The 24,165-nt window shown below is 40.3% G+C and overlaps 1 protein-coding gene across 1 annotated transcript; it reads left to right on the plus strand.

Moving 5' to 3' along the window:
* The first annotated feature begins 21,114 nt into the window (after nt 1-21,114).
* Nucleotides 21,115-23,311, plus strand: LOC108114734 (E3 ubiquitin-protein ligase ariadne-1). The gene has a single exon (XM_017225844.2). It carries the CDS (start codon nt 21,543-21,545, stop codon nt 23,088-23,090), a length of 1,548 nt encoding a protein of 515 aa, XP_017081333.1. The 5' UTR covers nt 21,115-21,542; the 3' UTR covers nt 23,091-23,311.
* Nucleotides 23,312-24,165: the final 854 nt, after the last annotated feature.

Here is a 24,165-nt window from a genome sequence, read left to right on the forward strand (position 1 = left end):
TAAAGTAGCAGCGTGACCAAATCAGATAAGAAAGTTGACACATTTTCACCATATATTTTGACATTTGACATTCCGCATTAGACGCGGCCCGTTGGTCAGCGGCAACACCAGCAGCAACACTACCAACAGCAACACCAAACGGCAGGCACACCAGCAACATTGCTCCCTACTTTTTGTTTGGGATTTCGCATGTTTCGCTTGGCATGATGGGGGTTGGCTTCGACTTCAGCCATAATAACTACATACTATATACTATACTCGTACTGACCACCGACCAGCGACCCTAGGTCGCTAAAAGGTTACTGAACCTGCAATTAAAACAGCAGCAGCAGCAGCAGCAGCAGCGGCAGCAACAGCACAAACGCCCACAAGAAGCTGCTGAAGAAAATGGTAAGTAAGTTCCCGAAAAAATACAAGAAAATGCGGGTCGAATTCCAGCAGACAAATGAATTATGAGTACAAATTGTTTTTACTATTTATTTTTCCGCTCTCATGCTGTCTATTTTAAACTGTGGCATTTTATGAGCTATTAAAAAATTATTGTAATGTTCACCCGGCTGCTTCCACGGCCAATGACAATGTGTAAAAATATTTTATGAAAGTGTTGAAAGCATTTTACAGCAGCCCCTCTCTACCCACAGCAGTGTCGCCGACTGAAGTTGCCTGTTATCGGTTGGCGATTCGAATGTGTTTTTCGAGTGTGTCATCGTTAAAACGCTCGTCTCGGTGTTTTTACGACTGAGAACAACTTTTCGTGTTTGCTCGAAACAAACAGGAAGATACTCTTTATCTGAATACTTTGCATATGCACTGTGATGTCATCTTCTAGGGGAGTGATTCAGGAGCCGCGTTCGTAAATGATAAGTAGGCACTCTAAAAGGGTTATTAACTGAAGTTATAGCAGGGGAAAATCTGAAGTAATATGCTGAAAAGGAACAAGAAATAACCTTCTATATGCCAATTAGAATAGAACTTATTTTATAAGTGTATCTAAAAGAAGTATTTAATATCGTTCCACTTGAAACTCCTAACAGATCCAAGCCCAATCCCATGCCCCTTCCCAAGAGATCGCTAAAAGGGGTCATATAATTCGATGACAAAAAGGGGGAGGAGGTAAGGTCAACGACAAGCATTTGAGTGGGAGCCTAATTGTTGGCCCCTCAACCCCCAGAAAAACTATTGCCCCATGTGGCACTAATTTGTAAATTGCCGCTGTAATCGCAAACATGCCCGACTTCCAAGCCATTAAGACTTATTAATTTGTGTATGAGGGTGGACCCGAATTTCAAAGCTAGCTGTTGCTTCAATTACCCCGATGATTTATCGTTGTATTCGATGGCTCCGAAAATTATTGTGAAATATTAAATCAAAGATTTATGCCTAGGGAAATGTGGCTCAAAAGTTGGGGGTGGGTGTAGGGTAGAGGGTGGGAATATAGATATGTGCCTAGCCACGCATAACCAAATGCAATTTGGTTGGAGGGGGCGGCTGAGAGAGCTCAGAAATTATGGTATTGCAAAATATGATGTAGTGTAAGGGCGAGGCTTTGGATTGGGAATGAAAATGGAAATGGAAATGGGGCTGGGGCTGGGGCTGGGCCTCTCATCATTCATTGTGGCAAGCGGAAGTGCGTAGCATGTTCATTAGAAATGCAAACGCACCTTCGCCGCCGTAGCGCAGCGACTCCGTCGAACTCCCCATTGTTGTCAGCTACATTCGAGTAGTTTGCTGGGAGAATTCACTAGAAAAAAATATAGCTGAGAACAGCTGGACGCCTATTAATGGTTAAGAATATGGCTAAAAATATTTTTATATATTTTTAATAATTTTAAATATTTTTTCTTCTTTCTTTCAAAGAGATTTTGTCCATTGATTACCTCTTTCTGTGAATTTTTTAAAGTCTAAAATGTTTTAAATATCATTTATTTCTTACTTATCATAACAATGTCTCGATTAAAATTCAAAAACTAATTTATTTTGAGTGCAGGAGGGCTCCATTGTCCGTTCGTTGACTCGAAGGGGAGTTCAGTGCACGCCCCACAAATTATATGGCTAAATATTTGCCCGGCACTTTTGGTAACCGGCAATCAAAGAGTGGCTCGCTCGAATGCCAAATACCAAATCAGTAAAGTGGCAAAGTGGCAGCCTGATTGCGGCAAGTATGCTGGATTCTCGTTGCTGCTTTTGCTGTTGCTTTTCTATCATTTCCATCGATACAAAAAAGTCTGAGGAAAAGCGAAGCGAAAACAAAGGCTGCTGAGTTACTGCTAATTGCATATTTGTCTAGAGTCGATGACCAAAAAGGGGTAAAATAAGAGTGGGGCACTTTTGGTTGCAAGAGGGGGTCAACTGTTGCACTGACACTAAGTAGCGACAGGCGGTGGAACGCGTGGAAATTGCAAAAACTAATTAGAGCCTTTGCCCCATGTTGCTGTTGCTACTGCTAGAAATTGCTGGTTTGGTACGCAGCAGCAACAGCAGTAGCAGCGTTGCAAGTTAGCGTTGCAGTTGCCGCAAAATGTTGCACGTTGAATAATTGCACTTCCGCTTGATAATGCATTGTTGGATTTTATAAATATTTGCCTTGGCCAGAGATTTAAAGAGGCAAAAAGATAGGCGGCCAGTTAGATGGACAGGTGAAAACGAAGGCTGAGCTTGATTTATGTCGGCAACTTGGTAAATGTTTCCAAGGATTTATTGAACATTTTTGTGGGGCAGATAGGCAATTAAAATATTTGTTATTTTAAAGTGGGAAAGTCTAAGAAATTTATTAAAAAAAGAGAAATAGATGAATGAGAATCTGCTCAGAAAGAGTCAGGCTTCCTTCTTAGCTTTTAGGTTTAATCTTAAAATAAATATATAAAAATAGTATTGTTTTTCCAGTGCCCTTTTCCACCTGCCTAACTGTTTTCTACAACTTTTTCGACTGCGGCTTATCCAACTCGATTCTAACGAGGATGCAACCTGAGCTGTTATTTTCCCATTTGCCACACAACTCCGTCACCTCAAACTTCCATCTTCACACCGCTAACCATAATTATAGGACTTCTCCCTGCTTCCCCTACCCTCCCCCCACAAGTTACTATAATTATAATGCCATTTGGCGTGCAATGTTGCAACAGTTTGCACCGCTCATCGCTCATGCGTCTTTGATTGCTTTGGCTTTGACGTTGCTGGCTTGCTGACTTTCCAGTGGCTATCGCTGCTCTATCGCCCTGCAACGTCGACAGTCCATGGCTAAATACGCAACACCACGCGGGCCACGCCCACAAAAAAGCCCACACACTCACGCACTCTCAGTCGTATGTAAATGCATAATTACAGCACGCGTCTAATTATGCCAGGGCGTGGCACTGGAAAGGGTTAACAGCCCACACGACCAAGTGCAAAGGTAAGGATGAAAGCAGGGGGGGAAAAGTCAAAGTTTTTACACGGAAATTAATATAAATTACTTTGCTTTTATAAAGACATTTGTTAAATTGAATTTAAGATAAATATTAATATTACTTTTTTCATATATTTCTATAAATAATTCAGATTTTTCTTTATGGATTATCAGAACCCAAAAAGTAAACCTTTCCCCAAGTGCATGCAAATTACGTGCCCTATCGAAGTATTCTAGTAATGGGGGCGGGCGTATGCCACGCCCACTGTCCCACTAAAACTGAAGATTTCATTTAGCTGGCATTTTAAACTTTACTTTTTGCTTTTTGTAATACTTTTTGGGATCGACGACGAGCGAGTGTCTAATGGCAAACGACACGTACGTGCCAATAACCATTTGTATCTATTTGTCAGGCTGCATTTTGGCTTTGGCTTTGGCCAGCACAGAGTTTGATTTAATTAACGTTACATTGACCAATTTTGGGCGCAACAACACGACGCAAACCAAAACGGTTTTGGCCAGAGATGGAGGAGGAGTTGGCATAGTTACGGGCGGGGGTATTTGTTGGGCAAAAGGAGAGTGCCAGTCATTACCATCATTAAGGCAATATCATTTTCAGGCTACTCGTATGGGCCGTGGCTCGTACATTTCCGAGAAACGCATTAGACCCGCTCCAATATGGTCTAATAATTCATGCCACATAATATAATTATGGAGCGAACCGGGCCAGACAGTGAGGCACGGCCATGGCCACAGTTCCGAATCATCCATCCATCCTGGTCTCTGGTCTGGTCTGGTCTCTACGTTTGCTAGTTGCATCTCAAATATGATTGATATCTGTGGATGTTAGGCTGCTGTTCGTCAGTTGGCTGTTGTTGCAGGTTGCTGCTGCTGGGATGTTGCTAGTTGCTGTTAGCTACACTGATAGAAAATTGAGATGTCTTTTAGAAAATATATGACTTTGACACTTCTTAGACAGAAAAAGCTTCTTTCTTTAGTTTCAAAAGGAAAAGTTCGCTCATCACTGTTGACCCACTTGGAAAATCTATTTTAAATCATATTCTTACCATATTTTCTCACTGTGCAACTACCTAGCGCATTCATCTTCACTTAGTTATGTCAGTCAGTTAAGGCAACGCAAAAATGGAGCACATGTCTCAAAATGATGATGAAATGCGCACATTTTCTAGGAATTTACAGCGCCGTCGAATCGCAATCGCAATTGGCAAACTTACGATAGATACGATAGAGAAGAGAGACTGAAGTTGCAGTTGCGGATTGGGGCTCATTCCGTGTTGCCCAAGTTGGTCATCGTGGCCATAATGAGTCCGGCATCGTCGCCGGGCCACAACTGTCAGCTGTTGACAGCCGTGGCATGTCAACATGCTAAAATGCTAAAATGCTGGCTGGCTGGCCATCCAGCTAGAGAGGCATTGATTAAAATTTTTTATTTGCTCTTTGCTTCTTATTCGATTGCGTTCCCTGGCATAATTAGAGATCAATAGATATCCCGTATACAGATTCCCTTCCTCATTTGTCAGGTTTTGTGGCAAGGAGATGCACTGAGCACTGAGAAAAAGTCTTGAAGTTGAAACCAACCCAAGAGCTTGAAAGTGACTTTCAACCTCTTTGCTAATCTTTATTTCCGCACTTCACCCAATTAATATTAATAGAAAAAGGTAATAAATCATATAAATTGGTTTTTCATTAAAATTTTAATCCATAAGATAACGATCTAAAATTAATAATAATTTATAATATTGATAAGCATTTGACTGATTAGGTTTGGCAGAAAAATAAGTCTTTATGGCCGTTTGATATGAGTTTCTATGATAAGATTTAGTTGAAATAAATTTTAACAATAAATGGTAGAGCAATAAGCCATGTATAGCTGCACTTTTAGGAAAGTTTAAGTTAAGTTAGTGAGTAACTTTGGACTAGCTATAAAACAACCTTTACTTTTCCCAAATTAACCCATTTAAGATCTTTCATTTTATGTTTAACCTTCTAACAATTGGTTACTACACGATGTTAGATTTTACTTTCCGGCAGTGCACTTTAGCTGGCCAATGATGCTGATGAACTTTAAGTCGAATCAGCCACGGGGGGGCCATATGCAAAAAAGCGTTGGGAAAGGGGGAGGCAAGTTGAGGGAAAAGCTGATTGAATGCTTTTGGTCCGCCATCCGCCGTTCGATGGCCATTAATATGCGCTCTAAGTGATGGGAATTACTGTAATTTCTGTGCAGAGAGCTAGTCCAGCTCCCTGGCCAACTCTTTTGGCTCTGGGCCTTGGCTTTTTCTGCTATCTACCTACCCCCCTCTCTATTCACCCCCTTCTTTTGTTGTTGTTGTTTTTGTTTTCTCATTCCGTTCGGGGCGTTTGCAGTAGCCGTGTTCGTAATTGAAACCTCTTTAGTGTGGCTAAATGGCAGGGCCAAGAGCATCAGAGAATGGGGGAAATGGTGTTCATCCTCTGGCCAATATTCAAAGTGCTCTATGAGCCGTCGAATCGAGCCATAATTTTTGCATACTTCTTGCCACGTTTTTCCGTTCATCGGTTTATGCGGTTTGATCTTGCCACAAACTAAGAAAAAAAAGAAATAGAAAATAGTGTTGTGTGCTGTGTTGGTAGGTAGCCAGCGTTTTTGGCCCGAAGGCCGCCACATATTTGCCAAGCATTTTGTGTGGCCAAAGCTGCAGCAGATATAGCAACAGCTTGATCTGCCATGAATTATGCATGTTCAGATACAAAACGAAATGGCAGTGGGAGGTGGATATTCCGATTTGGGTGCGATTTATGGCGCGGCAGATCTAGCAGGCAATGCATACCTAATCGCGATTACAATATATTATAACCGCAAATGTGTATATTACAAGATATACTAAATATATATATATATATATAATATATATATCTTATGTATAAGATCCATCTGCATTGATCGCTGAGGGGGTGGCATGTTTGCACCGTTAGCTTTGCAATTACAATGCAATTACTCTCTGCAATCGCGAAAAAGGAAGTGCAGTTGAGCGTGCGCGCTGCACAGGAGGTGAAAACTTTCCCCCAAACATCCGCTTGCAAACAACCTGGCCGCGTTTGTTGTTGCTGTTATTGTTGTTGTTGCCGTGTTCGCCATTGCAATCGATGCGTTAATACGTTAATAAAGTGTGTAAATTGCGGCTGAGGCTTATCGCCGGGACACGAGGCCAGAATGCTGCCAAGCGAACACAAAAAAAGCTATAAAAATGCAGCAAAACTTTAGTTATGCACTGGGAGAAATTGTTATAAGATCCTAGAAAGCAAAGGAAGTTATAAAGGGAAGAGTTTTTAATAAGTGAGTTAGATATAATAATGAGTTAATAAGCTGTTTCTGGCATATTAACTATCTAAAAGGCAATCAAACTTCAAATATCTAAGTTACCACCCCGATTTCTTCCAGTGCAGCTTGAACTGCAAACGGTGAATTAATAGAGCGTGTTAACCGTTGTGCAAATTATAAACATAATTAATATGGTAGGCCATACTCACACACATGATCGGGAAAATGCGGCGGGGAAAGGGGGCGGTGAGATTAATTTTAGCGATAGTGTTTGCTTTTGGCTTGAGGTTACTTGGCTTGGCCCGGTGGTCGACAACTGCCTCTGGTTTGGCTTGTTAGCTGATTGATTTGCGTTTTGTTTGCACTCTGGACGTGGTCAAGTATGGACATCAATTAGAAATGCCTTCCAGCCGCAATTATGCAGATGAGCCTTGAAGTCTGAACGAAGTTGGGAGATCTCGTGGGATGAGCAGCAGCAGGTCGATTGGCTTTTTGCCATTTGTCAGATGAATCAAGCAAAAATGTCTATATAACGGGTCCCGAAATTGATTGCAGTGAGTTGCCAAATGTTCATTAGCTGATTGATGAAGACAAAGTGGAATATAGATCGGCTATATGTCCCGATAAGTTATGATAGCGATTGTTAGATTTATTAATGGAAAACAAAAAGGCGAAGACTTTTGTATGGCTTTATAGGCAATGTTGGGATGTTAAAAATGTAGAACAAATTTGTCAAGAGTTGATTTTCATTGATAACTAGATTTCAAGTTAGTAAAGAACCAAATCTATCTCCCATTTTAGCCCACTTAAATTCAATTAACCTTTTCAATCACCAAACCCACTATACAAATCCCTGCCATTTACCATTCTACTTCCCAACCCAAGAACAACCTTCAATCGACATGGATCCACACCCAAGCATCCGATGCACCCATCTATATGTACGAATATAAACCCATCCCAGCCCAGGCAATTTTCCCACAATCATCACATTCAAACACGCCAACCATCAACGCCAACATATTGGCATTTGTCCATTTGAAATGTACAAAAAAAAAACAGAGAGAGAGAGAGAGACTGAGAAGAGCCAAGAGCCAGGCAAGAAAAATGGCAAGAAATCTTTACAAATTAATGCCAATGGCAACACAGCATTCAAGCCACTTGATGGCGGGGCAGAAAATGATATTTACACCACTTACATATAAAATTAGTTTGTACAAGTTGTCGTCCGGCCAGCAAGTTGGGCCTCCTCCATTGAGCCTGTCCGACTGCCATTGACTTATATAAATACATTAAGTCACAAATCACAATTTTCCGATGCTTGAAATGAGCAAACGGAAGGCATACATTTTAAATTCTCCAGCTTCTGCATCTCTTTGGTTTTTTTTTGTTTTTTGCAGGAGACCAGTGTCCAATGCAGACTCGATCTGGCCAATAAATAGCCCGCGGCGATTGCCGGCCAACCAACGGCACCAATCAATGCAATGTCGTCTGGTCCAGACGCGCGATGTCCCATCGTCTAGGGGGAACCAGATGCTAGGCCATCTCCTATGCACACACACACACAGACAGTTAGTTACCCGAAACCACCTGACCAGATGCCCAACTGCCCACCTGCAGCCTGACGCCCCTCGGAACCACCCTAGGATCCATTCCCCGCCCACCTGCTGCTGCTGCTGCAAGGGGCTTGCGTGAGATTGGATATCAATCTTTTTGCAATTTCGTATGCAATTTAAAATTCATGAAACACATTCCTTTTGACTCAAAAGATGCAGGCAAATGTGGTTGACTGCACTGGGAGAAACAAGGTGATTAATCTAGTAGTGATAAAGGATTTAATGGTGTTCTAACCGCTGTAACCTAGTTTTTTGATAACCTTATTAGTTATCTAATCATAATTTTCTGAATAAATTATTTTCCTATTTTCCTCATATGAAGGATGGTAAGCCAAATACTCATTAATCTACTTTTTTCCCAGTGTACTGCCTGCTGCTGTCTCTGCAACCACCACCAGGATTGGGATTGTGATCTTCCTCATCATCATCATCGTCGTTGTCCATCGTCGTCCAGTGTCCACTGTCCGTTGGCTTTGGGGAGCAGAGAGCAGGCTAAAATTGCCGTTTGCATTATTTATTTTGCCTCTATTGATGAGGCGGCTGTCGGCTGTTGACGGCTTTGCCAGCACTGTTTTGGCCAGGCATTTTGAATTGGTGGTCGTCGAGTAGGATTCTTCTGTGGTTGCCCCACGCACTGGAAATCTAAAGGGGGAATCTAGCTGCTGTCCGTTACTTGTTTAAAATATTACAACAACAAAAAATAAAAAGGTGGAGAACATAATAATAGCAAACTGTCCCCATCACTCTTCCGCTATTAGTTTAATGTTTTGTTTATTGTCCAAGCCCGGGACGGACCGGGTGCGTCTGAATGGGAAGTGTATGGCCCATTATGCTGAGTAGTTTCACAGCCGATTCCATCCGATATGTGAGTGTTTGTCCGGGCGATTGGTTAGCCTAATGGTCAGTTGGACACTGGGTGGTGGGTGCCTGTTTTCAAATGTTGAGTGACAGTGAATCTGCCACTGAATGTGGCAACAATTGAATGGTCGAGTCCGGAGAGGACTGCCTTCCATTTTGTTCAATTCGTGTGTGGCGGAAAAACGTTAAATGGATTTTGTGGAAAATGTTTAAATGGAAATTTGCTAGCTTGAAATTTGATATTTATTCCCTAATAAAAAGGGGAAAACAATAGTTCTTTTTTAATTGCAATTTCATATTCATAACTTTTCTAACAATGTAACAACAATTTGGTTGGGTTATAAACAGATTTTACCTCAACTAGAACCATGTTTACCCAAACCTTAACTTATTTGGTAATAAGCCCCCAGCTTTTCTCATTTGATTAACCCCAAAGCACCATCAAGATACATTACTTTTGTTGGTTTTACTCAACTTAAATTAGTAGCCCCCTCATCCAGTTTCCAGGGCATTAGTCTCAACTGTTTGCCTGGTTATTTATGCTGTCTTCTAATGCAACTTTAACGTTAGTACAACAGCCAGTTAACCCACACCTACAACCCATTTTAGAGCCATCAACCATCAACCCTTTTTGGCTAGAGTTCACCTGCTTATTAGATTATATGCATTACACCCCCTGGCTGAGTTGAGCATTAATCCAGAGACTGAAACACGAAAGCCGGGAGCGGTATTACTATTACTTCTATGAACTACCCACTAAACCCACCGAAACCTGCAACAATGATTACCTGTACTTTAGGGAGGGGGAGGTGGAGGGGGTAACATGTTAACGTTGCATGTTGCACATACAAGAACTGCTTATCTCTGGTTAGCCAAAATCTCACTCTTTCTGGGGGTGGGCGAGGGCAACTCCATTCAACTAGCCAAGTTTTCGACGGATTAAGCTGATTAATTTGAGGCGATAAGAGTGCGGTGATGGCCCCCAGTGGATCCAGGTTTCTGTTTTTTTTTGGTTGCTTTTGTTTTGGTATTTTAGGTTAGGGGCTAAGGGGGCTAATCCCGGCAGTTCGAAGGGTAAACAAAAATATGTTTTGCCGTTAGTCGCTGGTCGGGCATATCAGAAGTCAGTCAGGTAACAAAAAACTTTAGCTTCCTGTCTGCCAAGTTTTTAGGCACGACTTGCCTCTCTTTCTCGCAATTTTTAGGCGGCATCGTCTAGCGGTAACCCATAAAAAATATATGTATTAAGACAGTAGGGACTCTCTCTCTAAATAATTGGTAATAAAAGATATAAAAAAGGATAGATAGTCCTTTACAACTTACATACAAATTGTAAAAAATCTTATCAATAAACAAACTTTTATTTTAAAAAGTTAACAAAACATAATTGCCCTTTTCGATGCCCCACTGTATGAGAGAAAATAAAATTCTACAAAACACAACAAAAGAATCAAAAATGAACGGCTTTTTCATTGAGAGGGCCGGTCAACAACAACATATTTTTGTATAAAATTTCAAATTCATTTTAGCATCGAATTACGTGCATGTTCTGAACTTTATAGAGTGGGCGGCTGGATAGTAGGCGCCAATTAAAATCGTTTCGAATTTCGCAGAAAATATCATAATTCCATGGAACTAACATGCATTCGCCAGCAGCAACAATGTTCCATTGAAATGCGATACTTTTCCAGGTTGCTATGAGGAGAGTAAAAAAAGGGTTGCGGGGCAGCGTAGGGGCCCAACCGCAAAAATTCTGACATGGCCTCAACCTCAATTTCCTCAGGGCTCCTTCACTCCACTCAGCTCTCATCTCACATGCGGGAATCGATCGAGTGTGTAAGCTTTGGCTATAAACAAAAAATTAAAAACTGCCTCGCAACGGGAATTTTATGGGCCCTGAAAAAAAGTAACAAAAAAAATATGAATAATTAAAAAAAGCTAAAAATGGCTTTTATAGCGTATTTTCAATCTAGCTAAGACTCCTCAGTAGTAGGTGTACTTGGATGGTCACCTTAAATATCGATATTATGTCGATAACCGATGTTAGGCCATTTTCGATTGTATTCATTAAATAAAAGAGAGGTTTCTGAAGTACTTAAAACTGAAATACTTAATTGGCTCTTACACCTCCTTTTATTTTCTGTCCATCAGCATTAGCTTTTAACTACCCATAACATACCAATTAAAAAAGTGTAATTCCTATGATATTCAAGCCTCAAAATAATAGAATATTTCCTCTCTCGCTTGGCCACTTAATGTGTGTCCAAGTTGTTTTTTCCTGCCGCCGATCGCCGCCAATCGAACGTCTCTCCAATAATCCGTTAAGAGACACTGGCAAATTGGCCGGATTCAGATTGAGATTCAGTTTGGCCGGCGATCGTTAAAATGCCTACGCTCAATTGGACCCCTCAATCCGCACCGGTCACTCCCCGATTCCGAGGTTTTCCGATATATATATATATATTTTTTCTTGGACCCAGTTTACGGGGTTTGGACCCAGTTTACATGCGGTTAACATGTTTGAGGCTGGTGCCGGGCGTCATTTACATGTCCGCGTGCCTCTCCTCCTCGTCCACCTCCTCCCAATCCTCTCCTGCCTTCGACAACATGTTTACATTTTTGCACTAATTTAATTTTTTCGCGTTTTAGCCGTTGTTGATGCTGTCGGTTAGTTGAAAATTTTTTGCTGGCTTAAATTGCTGTTGAGTTAATTTAAATTGGTATTTGATTATATTTGGACGACCGTTTATGGCCAACTCAATTAAGCCCAATCAATGGATTGCCGAGATTTTTGCATTCAACTGGCTTTATTAGCTTCACTGTATATATGTATATAAAATATATATGTATACTTTTTTTTTTTTAAAGATATGCCATCGTCTGCCGAAAAACTCCACCCAAGATGATGGGGAAAAAAGATGGGAGGCCGAGCCGAGGCCACATGACTTGGCCAAGCCCAGACGGAAAACATGTTTTCTGTGGCCCATTGCATGTCAAATGAAAATTAATTTTGGCACTTAAACAAAAGGATTTGACTTTTAATCCCTGGCTATAAATGGCATGTGTGCATATAGTACCTGTAGTAGTAGTACCTGGCACATAAATATCCCAAAGGAGTTTGTGTATGTGCCGGCTTAAGCCAAAATAATGAAATTTTCTAACAAAAGCAACACCTTGCCTTGTCCTCATCATCATCGTCATCATCACGTCGAGTCGTAGTCATAGTCATCGTCTGGCTATAACAGCAATTTGTGCTGACTTAGGTAACCTCCAATGGGGTGTGGGTTTCCCAAATGGAATGGGATGTGGGATGTGGTGGACAGGATAGGATTTTGATAGCCCAAAATGTGAAAAGACAGCTAGGATAGGCAGGGGGGGAATTTTAAATACTCACACGAAGATTTGTGATATTAGACTTGGCTTAAAAGCTCAGTAAAGAAGCGATTTATGGATTTGTTACTTGCTTAAGTTTTGGATAAAACTAGTTTAAACTTGAAACCTTAAAGTCTTAAGTACATAAATTAAATTCTTTAAATAAATGGCGGATTATTGAATTCAATATGCAATGTTTTTTCTAATCTTATGAATAAATCAGCGATCGTAGAATAATTAACACATGAATCACTTGCAAATCCTCCAATAAATTAAATTATGGCTTTAAAAAGGAGTTCCTCCAATTTATTAGGCACTTAATGTCAAAGCACACTAAATCATCACATTGTTTATTAATTTTAAACTTTTTCTTCTCCAATATTGCTGAAAGATAATTAAGATTTTTGTTGATATTTTTATGAAGGCAATTAATCTCCAATGATGTTTCATTATAGCAATATTAACCAAAATCCAATTACATAAGCTGCCAGTAAGTCTTGATATTGTTAAAAAGAGAATGTTAAATTGTTAGTTTAACTAAGCCTTAAATCATCAACTTTAATTCCCCAAAAAATATCCATCTATTACCTCATATCATTTGATAATTAAAAACATAATCATACAATTTAGCATAAGTTAAAGCTATTCAGTTGCAGATTTATCAATAATTACTGAAATCGAATTCGAAATAATTTAGCATTAAATTTGTATTAAATTTGCAAACACTTTTTAGGCCATAAAAACAATAAATAACTCTTATCTAGCCAATGTTTATTAAGCTGCCAATGTGTGTTTAGAGAGACTTTTAATTAATATTTGTTCGTTGCACATTAAAATGTTTAACTTATGGACAGCTCTGAAAGTTATTAGGAAAATACGTGTTTAATTTAAATATATTTTATAGCTTTAATGAATATTTATTTTCAATTACAAAACAGCTACCAAAACTATAAGCTGAGATTAATCTTGAGCTAGCATAACATATGACTGCAATTAGTGAAAATATTTGAGGGTTTTACCACTAGATATAGACAAAAGAAAGTCAGATGTTAGCCATATATATTAATTGCAAAGCTGGCTGGCGAAAAGTGAAAAGTGTCATAACAAGGCGAAGAAGAATGATGAGACTGCCGCGGCTGTTTGACTGCGTTTTGCGACTGCGTTTGCAGCAGCTGAGTTTTAATGACTCACTAAATTATTCATACGCCGTAGATGCCGACGAATGGCGTTTTGTTTTGAGCACGCCAAGCGCTAAATGTAAACAATTCAGCGCCAGGCAAAATGAAAAGTCAACAAACTTGCGCCAAGCATATGAATATGCAATGAATATGCAGGCTGGAATGGCTTTGGCCTGGCCAAGATGATGTCCTGCCGTTGACAGGATTGTGTGTGGATGAATTGTATGAGTGTACGAGTATGAGGTGGTGGTGGATAAGAGGAAAGGAGAGCATGTGTAGTGAAGTCACTTTCTACCCTCTCGCTCAAATAGAGGGATCACATGACTTGATTGCTTACACAGCCGCCATAGAACATGGAATATGGCATGCTGGTATACGAGTACTACGTACGTATTAATATGAAACGCTTTTGAGCACGTAGCAACACTTATGGCCCCTCCAGTCAGCCATCCTGGATAGGATATATCACGACAATCATCACAAGGATGATGGTATGGAGATGGGGATGAGGGCGAGTACGAGTACGAGGACAACGGCAAACGACAATGACGAGCACAATGAGGATGGAACTCTGAGGAGAACTCTGGAAGCTGTGCGTACGATTCCATTACCAAAATGCCAGTGGAGTGATGACGAGATGACGATGATGATGATGATGATGTATCATGCATGAAGCATAAATTCCATTTTCAAGTGCACCTCAGAATCCTGCCGAGTTATCCTTTTTGTTGGCTTTCCATCTCTCTCTCTCTCATTTTTTTCCCTTCATTTTTCGTACTGCAATTTTTATTTTCATTTTACTTGAGCCTACACTTCATTTAGCCAGGGCTGTATAGACCTCGCTTGCATTTATTTGTTCAAGGGTTTTTCTTTGCTTTTTCTCTGTTTTTTGTTTTTTCTCCTGATTTCGTCCTGCAGAGGGAGAGAGGGAGAGCTGCTTTCTCGCTCAAGTGTTCATGCATTTTCTTCATTGATTGCATTTTTTGTTCGTGCGGCTGATGTTCGCTGCTAATTAGCCGAAGGGCCTGGAAACAAAGGACTTCTGAGGGATATTGCATAATAATTATGCTCAAGTGGAGGATGGAAATCCGTGAATAAAATGCAATAAAGATTAAGGGCGGGCATCTGAATTTAATTGCTTGCAAATAAAGTGGAGATTTGGGATGATATTTCGATTGAATACCTTAAAAAAAATCATTATCTTACTATCAATATATTCCCAAATTATACTCATAATTGACCAGAACTTAAGTCACACATCTGGCAACTGAATTCCACACCTTTTGTCGCTGCCATTACAACTGTATCAGTTTCATTCAGAATTGAGTTGTTGCCATTGTTACGACTTTATAAGTGCCTGTATCTAAGTATCTAAGCAATGGCATAGTTAACGTGCTTTTTTGTGCCAGCTGCCGCCTGCTATATAAATATTTCTGATTGCGCTTTATAGAGTTATAAAAGAGTAAGCGAAACAAAACAAAAAATGGCAAAGTATGGTAATAAATGCCATGGCATTTGAAAATGTTATTAAAAAATGCTGGTGAAAAAAAAAACATATATATATATACAGCAGAGATAGAGAGAGAAGTCAGGCCATGCATATAAATTGCATGGCCTGCATATAGAAATAAAAAAGTGAAAAAAATATATGAAAAAAAATATAAAGAAAAAATGGTATACCAATAAGTGGTGGACAGGCTATGACGTCAGTTGGCCAAAATACCAAGCCAAAAGCCAAGTGGTGCCAGCCACAGAGATCACAGCTAAATCAGAACCATAAACCAGAAACAACTTCTAAAAACAACTTTCATTTTGTACTCGAGAACGTTGCGCTAAAGTACTGCAAAAAAAATAACAAAAAAGGTAGAAAAAAATACAAAATAAAATTAGAGGAAAAAAAAGCTGGACAGAAACTTCAAATGATTGGGTTTAATTTCCCATTGAGAATGACATGTGCCAAAGGGGGGGCCAAAGGGAGTGTGTGATTGGGAGGACCAGGTTCGTAATTAAGTTGAAGTCGCATAATTCAATTAACGTCTTGGCCGTCGATGGGGAAAGGTTAGTGGTGGTGGTGGTGGTGTTTCTAGTGGTTCTGGTGGTTTTAGAGGTATTTGGCATTACGGCTGATGGCTGGTGGGGCTCACGCAAAGGCAGGCAGCTAAAGCACCCACTGTTGCATTGTATTTACTAAGTGGAACTGGTCACTGATCTGGATTAGCAACAATAACAACAGCCGGCCAAGTAGACGTCAACACAATCACCACACAGAGACTCGAATGTTGCACTGGCCGAAGGAATGGGTGTTCGGAATGATAAAGGAAATGGGACTAGAAAATTATAAAAATTTTTACAAATTTTAAGATTTTTAGATCTTGCTTGGGAACAAACCATAAATCGTATTGTATTAATATAATATCCAAGATTTTTCAGTAAATTTGTAAACAAATTTAAAAACACTTCAAAATGTGCCAGAAAGTATGCAACATTTCTCGAATATTATATTTTTCAAACTTTCTATTTCAGTTATTAATAAAAGTTCAAAAATTATTGCAATTTTTATAAATTTGTTAATAAATAATATTTAATGCCTCAATAAAGATTTACCTCCCAGTTTTCCCCAGTGCATTAGAGCCGGGCTAGGAAATATTGTGGGGACACCGCTGTACCAAAGCGTGACAGGCATGAATTAACAATTTGAATTAATGTCAGTTACTCATGGCATGGCTGCTGCTCCAAAGACCCAAGTGCGATGGCAAGGAGAGGTGGGGCTGTGGATTGAGTGGGCGCCCTCGTTTTTAGTTCGCCTTTAGTTGCACTTACTAATTTCTGACTACGACTGGCATTGATCTTTGCATTGTCCGTCCGCCGGCGGCCACAAAATGAAAGGAAAAGTAAGTTACGATTTTACGTTAGAGCAGCGTTATAACGTTAACCAGAGGGAAAGGTAATTGCGATTTGGCCAAAAAAAAACAAAAAAAAAGACATAAAAAGGGAAAGGAAATGTTTCCTGCGCTGTGATTTTTGCTTGGCCAAGTGTCAAAAATGTGGCAGTCCCCCCTTTGGTTTTTGATGGTGGGACAAAGAATGGCTATTTGGGAATGAGAGTGATGAGGGGGGAAAACCGAGACTGGAACCCGGCTGAGCTGGCGCCAAATTAACCGGAAATGTCACAATGGCAATGGGCGACGTGCGGCCCGCTGCCCGTTTTGGAAATTATACAATTTTGTCACGTGACGTGCATTAGAAAACACAGTCACAGAGTCACACAAACACCCAAATACCACCAAGACGTGCCAGACGACAGTCGCGGTCCAAACAACAAAAAAATGCTGGAAAAAAACAAAAAGAAAATACAAGAGAAACGAATCAAACAATTAAAGGCCGACCAGATTATCTAAACATATACTGAAGTTGGGGAAAGGAATTTTAAAGATGATGACCACAAAAAGTATATGCTAGATAAAATTTAATAATAGAAAGAAAACTAAGAACTATTATGTTTCTGGAAGATTTTACCATATTGACTAGTTTTTTGACAATTTTTTGATAATTTATATCTTTCTACATCTTACTTTTATTTTTCCTTTTCAAACCACTTCAATTATTTTCAAATAAGATCTAATACCCTTAAATACAACCCTGGGCAATCAGCCCCATAATTGCAACCAATCCACCCCTGAGTACCCATTAGAAAGTCATAAAAACCAGCACCGCCCCTCACTTAGACGAGTGTGAACCCGTCAAGTCCACTAAATGTCAACTGAACACGCGAAATTCCCCAGCAGGACTTTCACTGGCCAGAGAGTCCTCTTCTGAATCATACGTACTCCTAGGCCAGGCCCTCGAAAAAAAGTTTGGCCAAAACCAAAGTCAATGTTCTCTATGTCACAATGAAGAGGTAGGAAGCAGGGTGGTTAGTTCAAAAAGAGTTGGCCAAGAAGCCGCAAAAGCGCGAGAATATTGGCGGACGAAATGCAAAACCCGCTTTGAAGTCTGAGACCACTGATTTGCCTTCTTTGAGGCCAACTTACTAACTAAACTGCCACTTTGAAGTGGCGTAGTTTTCCCCACCTTAACTCTCTTAACGCACTTTCTTCGTTGGCAGCGTTTTTCCAAATACCCATTCATACCCATACCATTTTCCAGCAAAAGATGGCGGAAATGCTTCAATTTCAAAAGGCGAAAAGCCGCCAAACGATGGAAAGAGATAGCTTGCATGTGCGAGGCTACCACACACATGTGGTGGAAAAAAGTTTTTCCTTAGCTGATTTTCTTCTATATGTTTTTCTTTTTTTCGGGGGTTGAATGTCTAACAAGGGGGAGCACTTTCACTTTTCTTCGCACCCAAGTTTTCGTTTGCCTGTCACAAGGAAACTTTTTTTCTTTTTTTTTTTGCAGACCCTTTTTGATTGGAAGTATTTACGGAAAATAGCGAGGGTGGGATTGTGATAAGGATACATGCCCTCTGGGGTTGCCACAAAACACAATCGTTTTCAAAGCAAATTTTTGGCAATGATTTCTCCTTTGACTGTGAGATGAAAGAGACAGCTCAATGATTATTTCACAAAGCAAGTGACACAACACATAGTAAAGAGTTAGGGAAATTATTAAAAAAAAAAAAAAACGCCCCTTCTAAAGCCAAACTTAAGTAATCCATCTTCGGCAAGTTTCCATGATGTATCACTTGTTCCCCTAACCTATTTTCTAGCCCCAACCACTTGATGAATGATCCATCCGAATAGCATTCAAAATGAATTTAATGTCTAGACTAAAACGAAATTCCCATAAATCTCTGACACACTCGAAGCTTGGAAATGAATTTTCGCTTTTAATTATATACGAATTCATCGCAGCTGACCAGCTACTGTTAAACCGCTAGTCAAGGTCAATCAATGGCGCAGAGAAAACATAAATCCAGCTGTCCATGCCAACCGTTAATGTAATAACTCATGCCACACCGCGACTTGATTATGATTATGAGCCGGGAGTTGAGAGCTCGGCTTTATACAGAAATCCGACTATATGTATGTATGGGCATTCTTCTATATCATTTCTCTGGTCTCTGGGGGTCTCCCAGTCGCATCAAAATCAAATTAGTTCCAAGCGTTGATTTTCTTCTACAGTGTCGGCGCTTCATGCTCGTTGATTTCCAGCTAATTTTTGCGTGTTTTTTTTTTATTATTTTTTATTTTATTTTTTCAAATCGACTATACAATTTCAGACAAGAGCGTAATTATAATGCGAGAAGCGGGCGAACGCATTTATCGCCGCGATCAGCATACATCCGTTTGCCAAGCTGATATAAAGCTTGTAATTACCTAGCTAATTTACATGAATTTCCAAGCGAACATCCTTTTGGCCAGAGACAACCGTTTCGACGGGCAGCTGGAGAAATTTTTCCCAAGAATATTTTTGCAGCAAAGAAAAATAGTTGCAGGAACATTAAATGCACGGAGGAAAATAATGTTGGCTTTCTTAGATATTAACTTTAAAATAAATCATTATTAAATTAATTTTTTTATATGTGAAAATCGTTTATTTTTTAATTTCATTTTCATTTTCTAGACAAACTTCTTACTAAACTATCAACTATTTCTCTTAGTGCCCAACTTTAAGTAGGCTCAGAGAAATGCCAGTTGGCCTGGCCGGGATTGTTGGCTTGGCCTATCAGCTATTTGGCATCATCATCGGCCAGTCTTTTTGGTCTTTTGGCGTGGTCACGTCACAGGGCCATCGCTGTTGACCATCATCATCGGAGTTGGCCATTTCTTTTGGCCAGTCGCTGGACGCGATTGGCAATGATAAAGCCGTCGTGGCCAACAAGTGGCGCATCTTGGTTGTTATTGCATTTGCATGGGGGCAAAGAGAAATTCTTGAAATTTTCCACATATGACACAGGCCACGCCCAGTCGTTGCCATCCGCCCATCCTCCGCTCCTTTTTCTTCATTTCTTTTCTTTTTTTTTTTTTTTTTGTACTTTTGCTGCACAGCAAATGGTCAAATTATTTCCTTTTCCGCATTTTCCACCAAAGCATTCACGCGCACGAAAGGATTTCTTGTAATTTGGCTGTGACTTGAAAAGATGTTGGATGGCTGGAAAATGAAAGAAAAGGGGGCGAGAATGTGGATCTCCATCCCTGGGAAAAGCTGATGAAAGGGATTTTGTGGCTGCTGCCTTTGCTGTTTTGGCGACTTTGCATTTTTTATTTGTAATGATTTTTGCCAGCGCTTTTCGTTTTACGTTTTTTTATATTTTTTTTGTATTTTTATCCTGGAACGGGCTACTGTTTTTGGCGGGTTGTTGTGCGGCTTTTGTTTTAAATAAAAAATAATACAAAAACAGGGAGAGGAATAAAGGCAGGGGCAGCCTCATGACCACGATATGTGTTTCTTTGCTAAAAATGCATATACTCACGTATGTAGAATCGAAAGCACTTAAAGAAAATGTGTTAATTTATAGATTTTTTAAAATTAAAGAAGGTTTTTTAATAACAATGTGAGTCCAAAATATATATAAATCTGTCTTGAATTGTTATTTATAAGAAATTATGAGTATTTTTAAAATCAAAATATATTAAGTTTATGAAATTTCTCCATTTGTAACCACTGAATTTCTCCCAGTGTACCCTTACCCAAGTGCATCTCGGCATGGCAGATTGAGCCCGTTTGTTCAATGAGTGCTGGAGATGGGCTGGATTGGGCTGCTCCTGGGATCCTGGACCGGAATCCTGCATCTGCATCTGCATTATGCACACTCATTACCCTTACTCTATAACCCACACTCCCCCTCTCCTTCTCTCTCTCTCTCTCTCTCTCTTCTCTTTTCGCTTTTCTGTCCCTTTCTGGTCGCCATTATCCTTGTGCGCTCGTTCACTTTCATTTCACATATCGCATGTATATGCTGTTTTTTTATTCCTGGATTTTATACCTCTTTTTTATTTACGTGCCCGTGCCTTACCCTTGCCACTTGAGACATTGCTTTGTTCTGTTTTATGCCACGAAGGGGTTATGAAAAAATATATATCCCGAAAAGCTTTTAGTGTGCATGTGAGAACGCGTCGAAAGCGCAGGCCAAATGCATTTGGATGGTCTCTCAACTTGGAACTAAAAATCCAGGATTCTGGCTACCGCATAGCAACTAAAATGCTGGCGAAATGCGAAAAAGAACTTTTTAAAACTTGTTTAAAAACATTTTAGCAAACAGCTTTAAATTTACAACTCAGTTTAAAATACAAGAAGCCAAGTCTGTGAAGTGGTTTGCCTATCACTTTTCATTGTTCCTTGATTCTCCTTCTCCTAGTATTTTTTTCATAAAAAGCCCAAAACGATCTTAATATGGAATGCCCCACCTCGTTGAGCTTGTCATCTTGCATACTAGACGTGTATTTTTTAGGAACAAAAAGATCCTCTCAAATTTGGTCACATTAAGACACTGTGTTAGCTGATTTATTATTTTCGCAGATTTTGCTTAATAAGAAATCATGCCAAACATCAACAAATTAGGTTTCATCTTAATTTTTCAATGTCATTGATTTAGCTAAAAAAGAATTCCTGTAAAGTGTCAACCGAGTAGGTTTAGTCTTCAGTAGAAATACGAAGAAAATACAACATTTCATCACATCGAAAGTGTTTAGAAACCTAATCCAAAAACGTGGTCTGCTATACGTTGTTGCTGTCATTGCTGTTGCCGTTGTCAGGAGTCCCAGAGTTCCATCAGTCTCACAAGATCACAGAAAAAGGAAAACAAATCAAATGTTTTAAGCTTGTGCTGAGATCATTTTCTGCTAAGATATAAACCACATGCTGGTAATATGAATTCCGATTCGGAGTACTCGGATGAGGATCACGGTGACTCGCATCGATCGCTGCACAGTCACATGAGTTCCGGGAATTTTGACAGTGACAGCGAGGATACCTGCACGGAAATCGTTTTGGCGGACAATAACAATCGGAATCCCGATGCTGATGACTTTCTCTACAAGGTCCTATCGGTGGATCAAATTGTTCAGCATCAACGTAACATCATCGATGAGGTCAATAATGTCTTGAATCTATCACCGCAGGTTACTCGCATCATCCTCAATCACTTTAAATGGGACAAGGAGAGTCTGTTCGAAAACTATTTCGAGAGTAGTCCACAGGATTTCTTTCAGCGCGCCCATGTGGTGAATCCTTTCGAGAGGGGAAGTGAAACGGATTTGGCGAACAACGTATCGGCTTCCTGTTCCTCGCAACAGCTCTGTGGCATTTGCTTTTGTCCCTGCGAGGAACTCATGGGCTTGGGTTGTGGTCATAGCTTTTGTGCTGCCTGTTGGAAACAATACTTGGCCAATAAGGCCTGCAGTGAGGGCCTAGCCAATACGATTAAATGCCCAGCTACAAATTGTGATATCCTAGTGGATTATGTATCCTTCCTAAAACTCGCCGATGATCCAGAAGTTGTGGAACGATATCAGCAGCTCATCACCAATACCTTTGTGGAGTGCAACACTCTGATGAGATGGTGTCCCGCCCCCAATTGCACCCATGCCGTAAAGGCCAATTGTGCGGAGCCACGAGCTGTTCAGTGCAAATGTGGCCATCAGTTTTGCTTTGCTTGTGGCGAAAATTGGCATGAACCGGCCAGTTGCAGTTCGCTCAAGCATTGGCTCAAAAAATGCCTTGAGGACTCGGAGACTTCCAATTGGATTGCCCAGAACACCAAAGAGTGCCCCAAATGCAATGTTACGATTGAAAAGGATGGTGGCTGCAATCATATGGTCTGCAAAAATCCATCCTGCAGATATGATTTCTGCTGGGTGTGTCTGGGTTCCTGGGAGCCACACGGTTCGTCCTGGTACAGTTGCAATCGTTTCGACGAGGAGGAGGCCAAACAAGCCAGGTTGGCCCAGCAAAAGTATCGTTCGTCGATGGCCAGATACTTGCACTACTACAATCGCTATGCCAACCATATGCAGAGCATGAAAATGGAGAACAAATTGTATGCCAATGTCCAGGCCAAAATGAATGACATGCAGGAGGAGATGAGCTGGATTGAGGTTCAGTTCCTGCGCGATGCCGTCGATGTTCTATGCCAATGTCGCACCACTCTGATGTACACCTATGTCTTTGCCTTCTACTTGATGAATAACAATCAGAAGATCATCTTTGAGGATAATCAAAGGGACATGGAAATGGCCACCGAGAAGATCTCCGAGTGTTTGGAGCGGGAGATCACTGTGAAAAATCTCTATGAAGTTAAGCAAAAGGTCTTGGACTTATCACACTACTGCCAAAAGCGACGACATGTCCTTCTATGCCATGTCCGGGAGGGCTACGAAAAGGACTGGTGGGAATTCATTGCGGAGACTTCGAAATAATTATTAGAATCATATAACATCTAAATCACGGCACATGCAACACATGGAGGAAGGAAAGTAAACCGGAAATTTCACTGAAGACTTTTTATATTGACGCAACACAAAATCTCTTTCGGATTCCTGCTCTAGTTGGATCGAATATTAGTCGACTCCTTCTAGAGCCTTCAAAATTTTACAGTTCTTACACAGGAATAGAAAGTAATATAAAAAAAGCAAATCAATATTCCACTCATTGCCTAGCATTTCTCTTTATAGTCTTTAGCGGGTTCTTAAATATGTCTTTTGTAATCTAAACTACGTAATTTTACTTTTTATCTACTTTTACTTTAGTCTTCCATTCAAATAATTTGTATTCCCTTTTTAGTAAGTTAAATATTTGTAAAAATCTGTATAAAGTCTTTAAATTTCTGTTAACATTTCTTGCCAAGTGTAGATCTCTATCTCTATAGCCAGCCCCACTGTTTGCTCTCGTTTGTGGCCCCCTAATATGCGTCTGGCTTTTGTAATTATAACATAAATCAATCCCAATTTCATGTTATAGTTTTCAGCGGAGCAAAGCGATTAATGTCGACAATGGACCAGAGAGATATGGCATGGCAAAAGGAAAATCATAAATAAGCCATATATTGCCATGGCCAATAACGGAATGGAACGAAATGAAAAACCCCACCGACTAAAAGACTGAAAGACCGAAAGACCGTATGAAAAATATTTCCTTATCGCGATGCTTCCCCAAGAGAAACGCCGCCAGGTGCAAAATGAAACGTGTGGATATATCGAAGGTGTTTGGGGAGCGGGAGGGGGTTAGAAACTGGGAACTGGAAAAGCCTTGGCCAATAGATTTACGGCAAACGGCAGCCAAGTCGTGCCTGCCTTGGCTTAGAGTGTGAATTTTCGCACCCGTGATGAAGTTTCCAATTAAATTTTATTGGATTTCAAATTGAGGCTGAGAGACTCAAGTCGCTGATCCGATGCCGATGCCTTTGCCTTTTTAGCTTCGGTTGGCTGGTAAATATTTGCGCACCATTGTTGTGGCAAGTGTTGAAAGTGGGCGGTGCAGTGCTAACCTCCCAGT

Source organism: Drosophila eugracilis, unplaced genomic scaffold (genome assembly GCF_018153835.1).
Source record: "Drosophila eugracilis isolate 14026-0451.02 unplaced genomic scaffold, ASM1815383v1 contig_2154, whole genome shotgun sequence".
Taxonomy (NCBI): Eukaryota; Metazoa; Arthropoda; class Insecta; order Diptera; family Drosophilidae; genus Drosophila; species Drosophila eugracilis.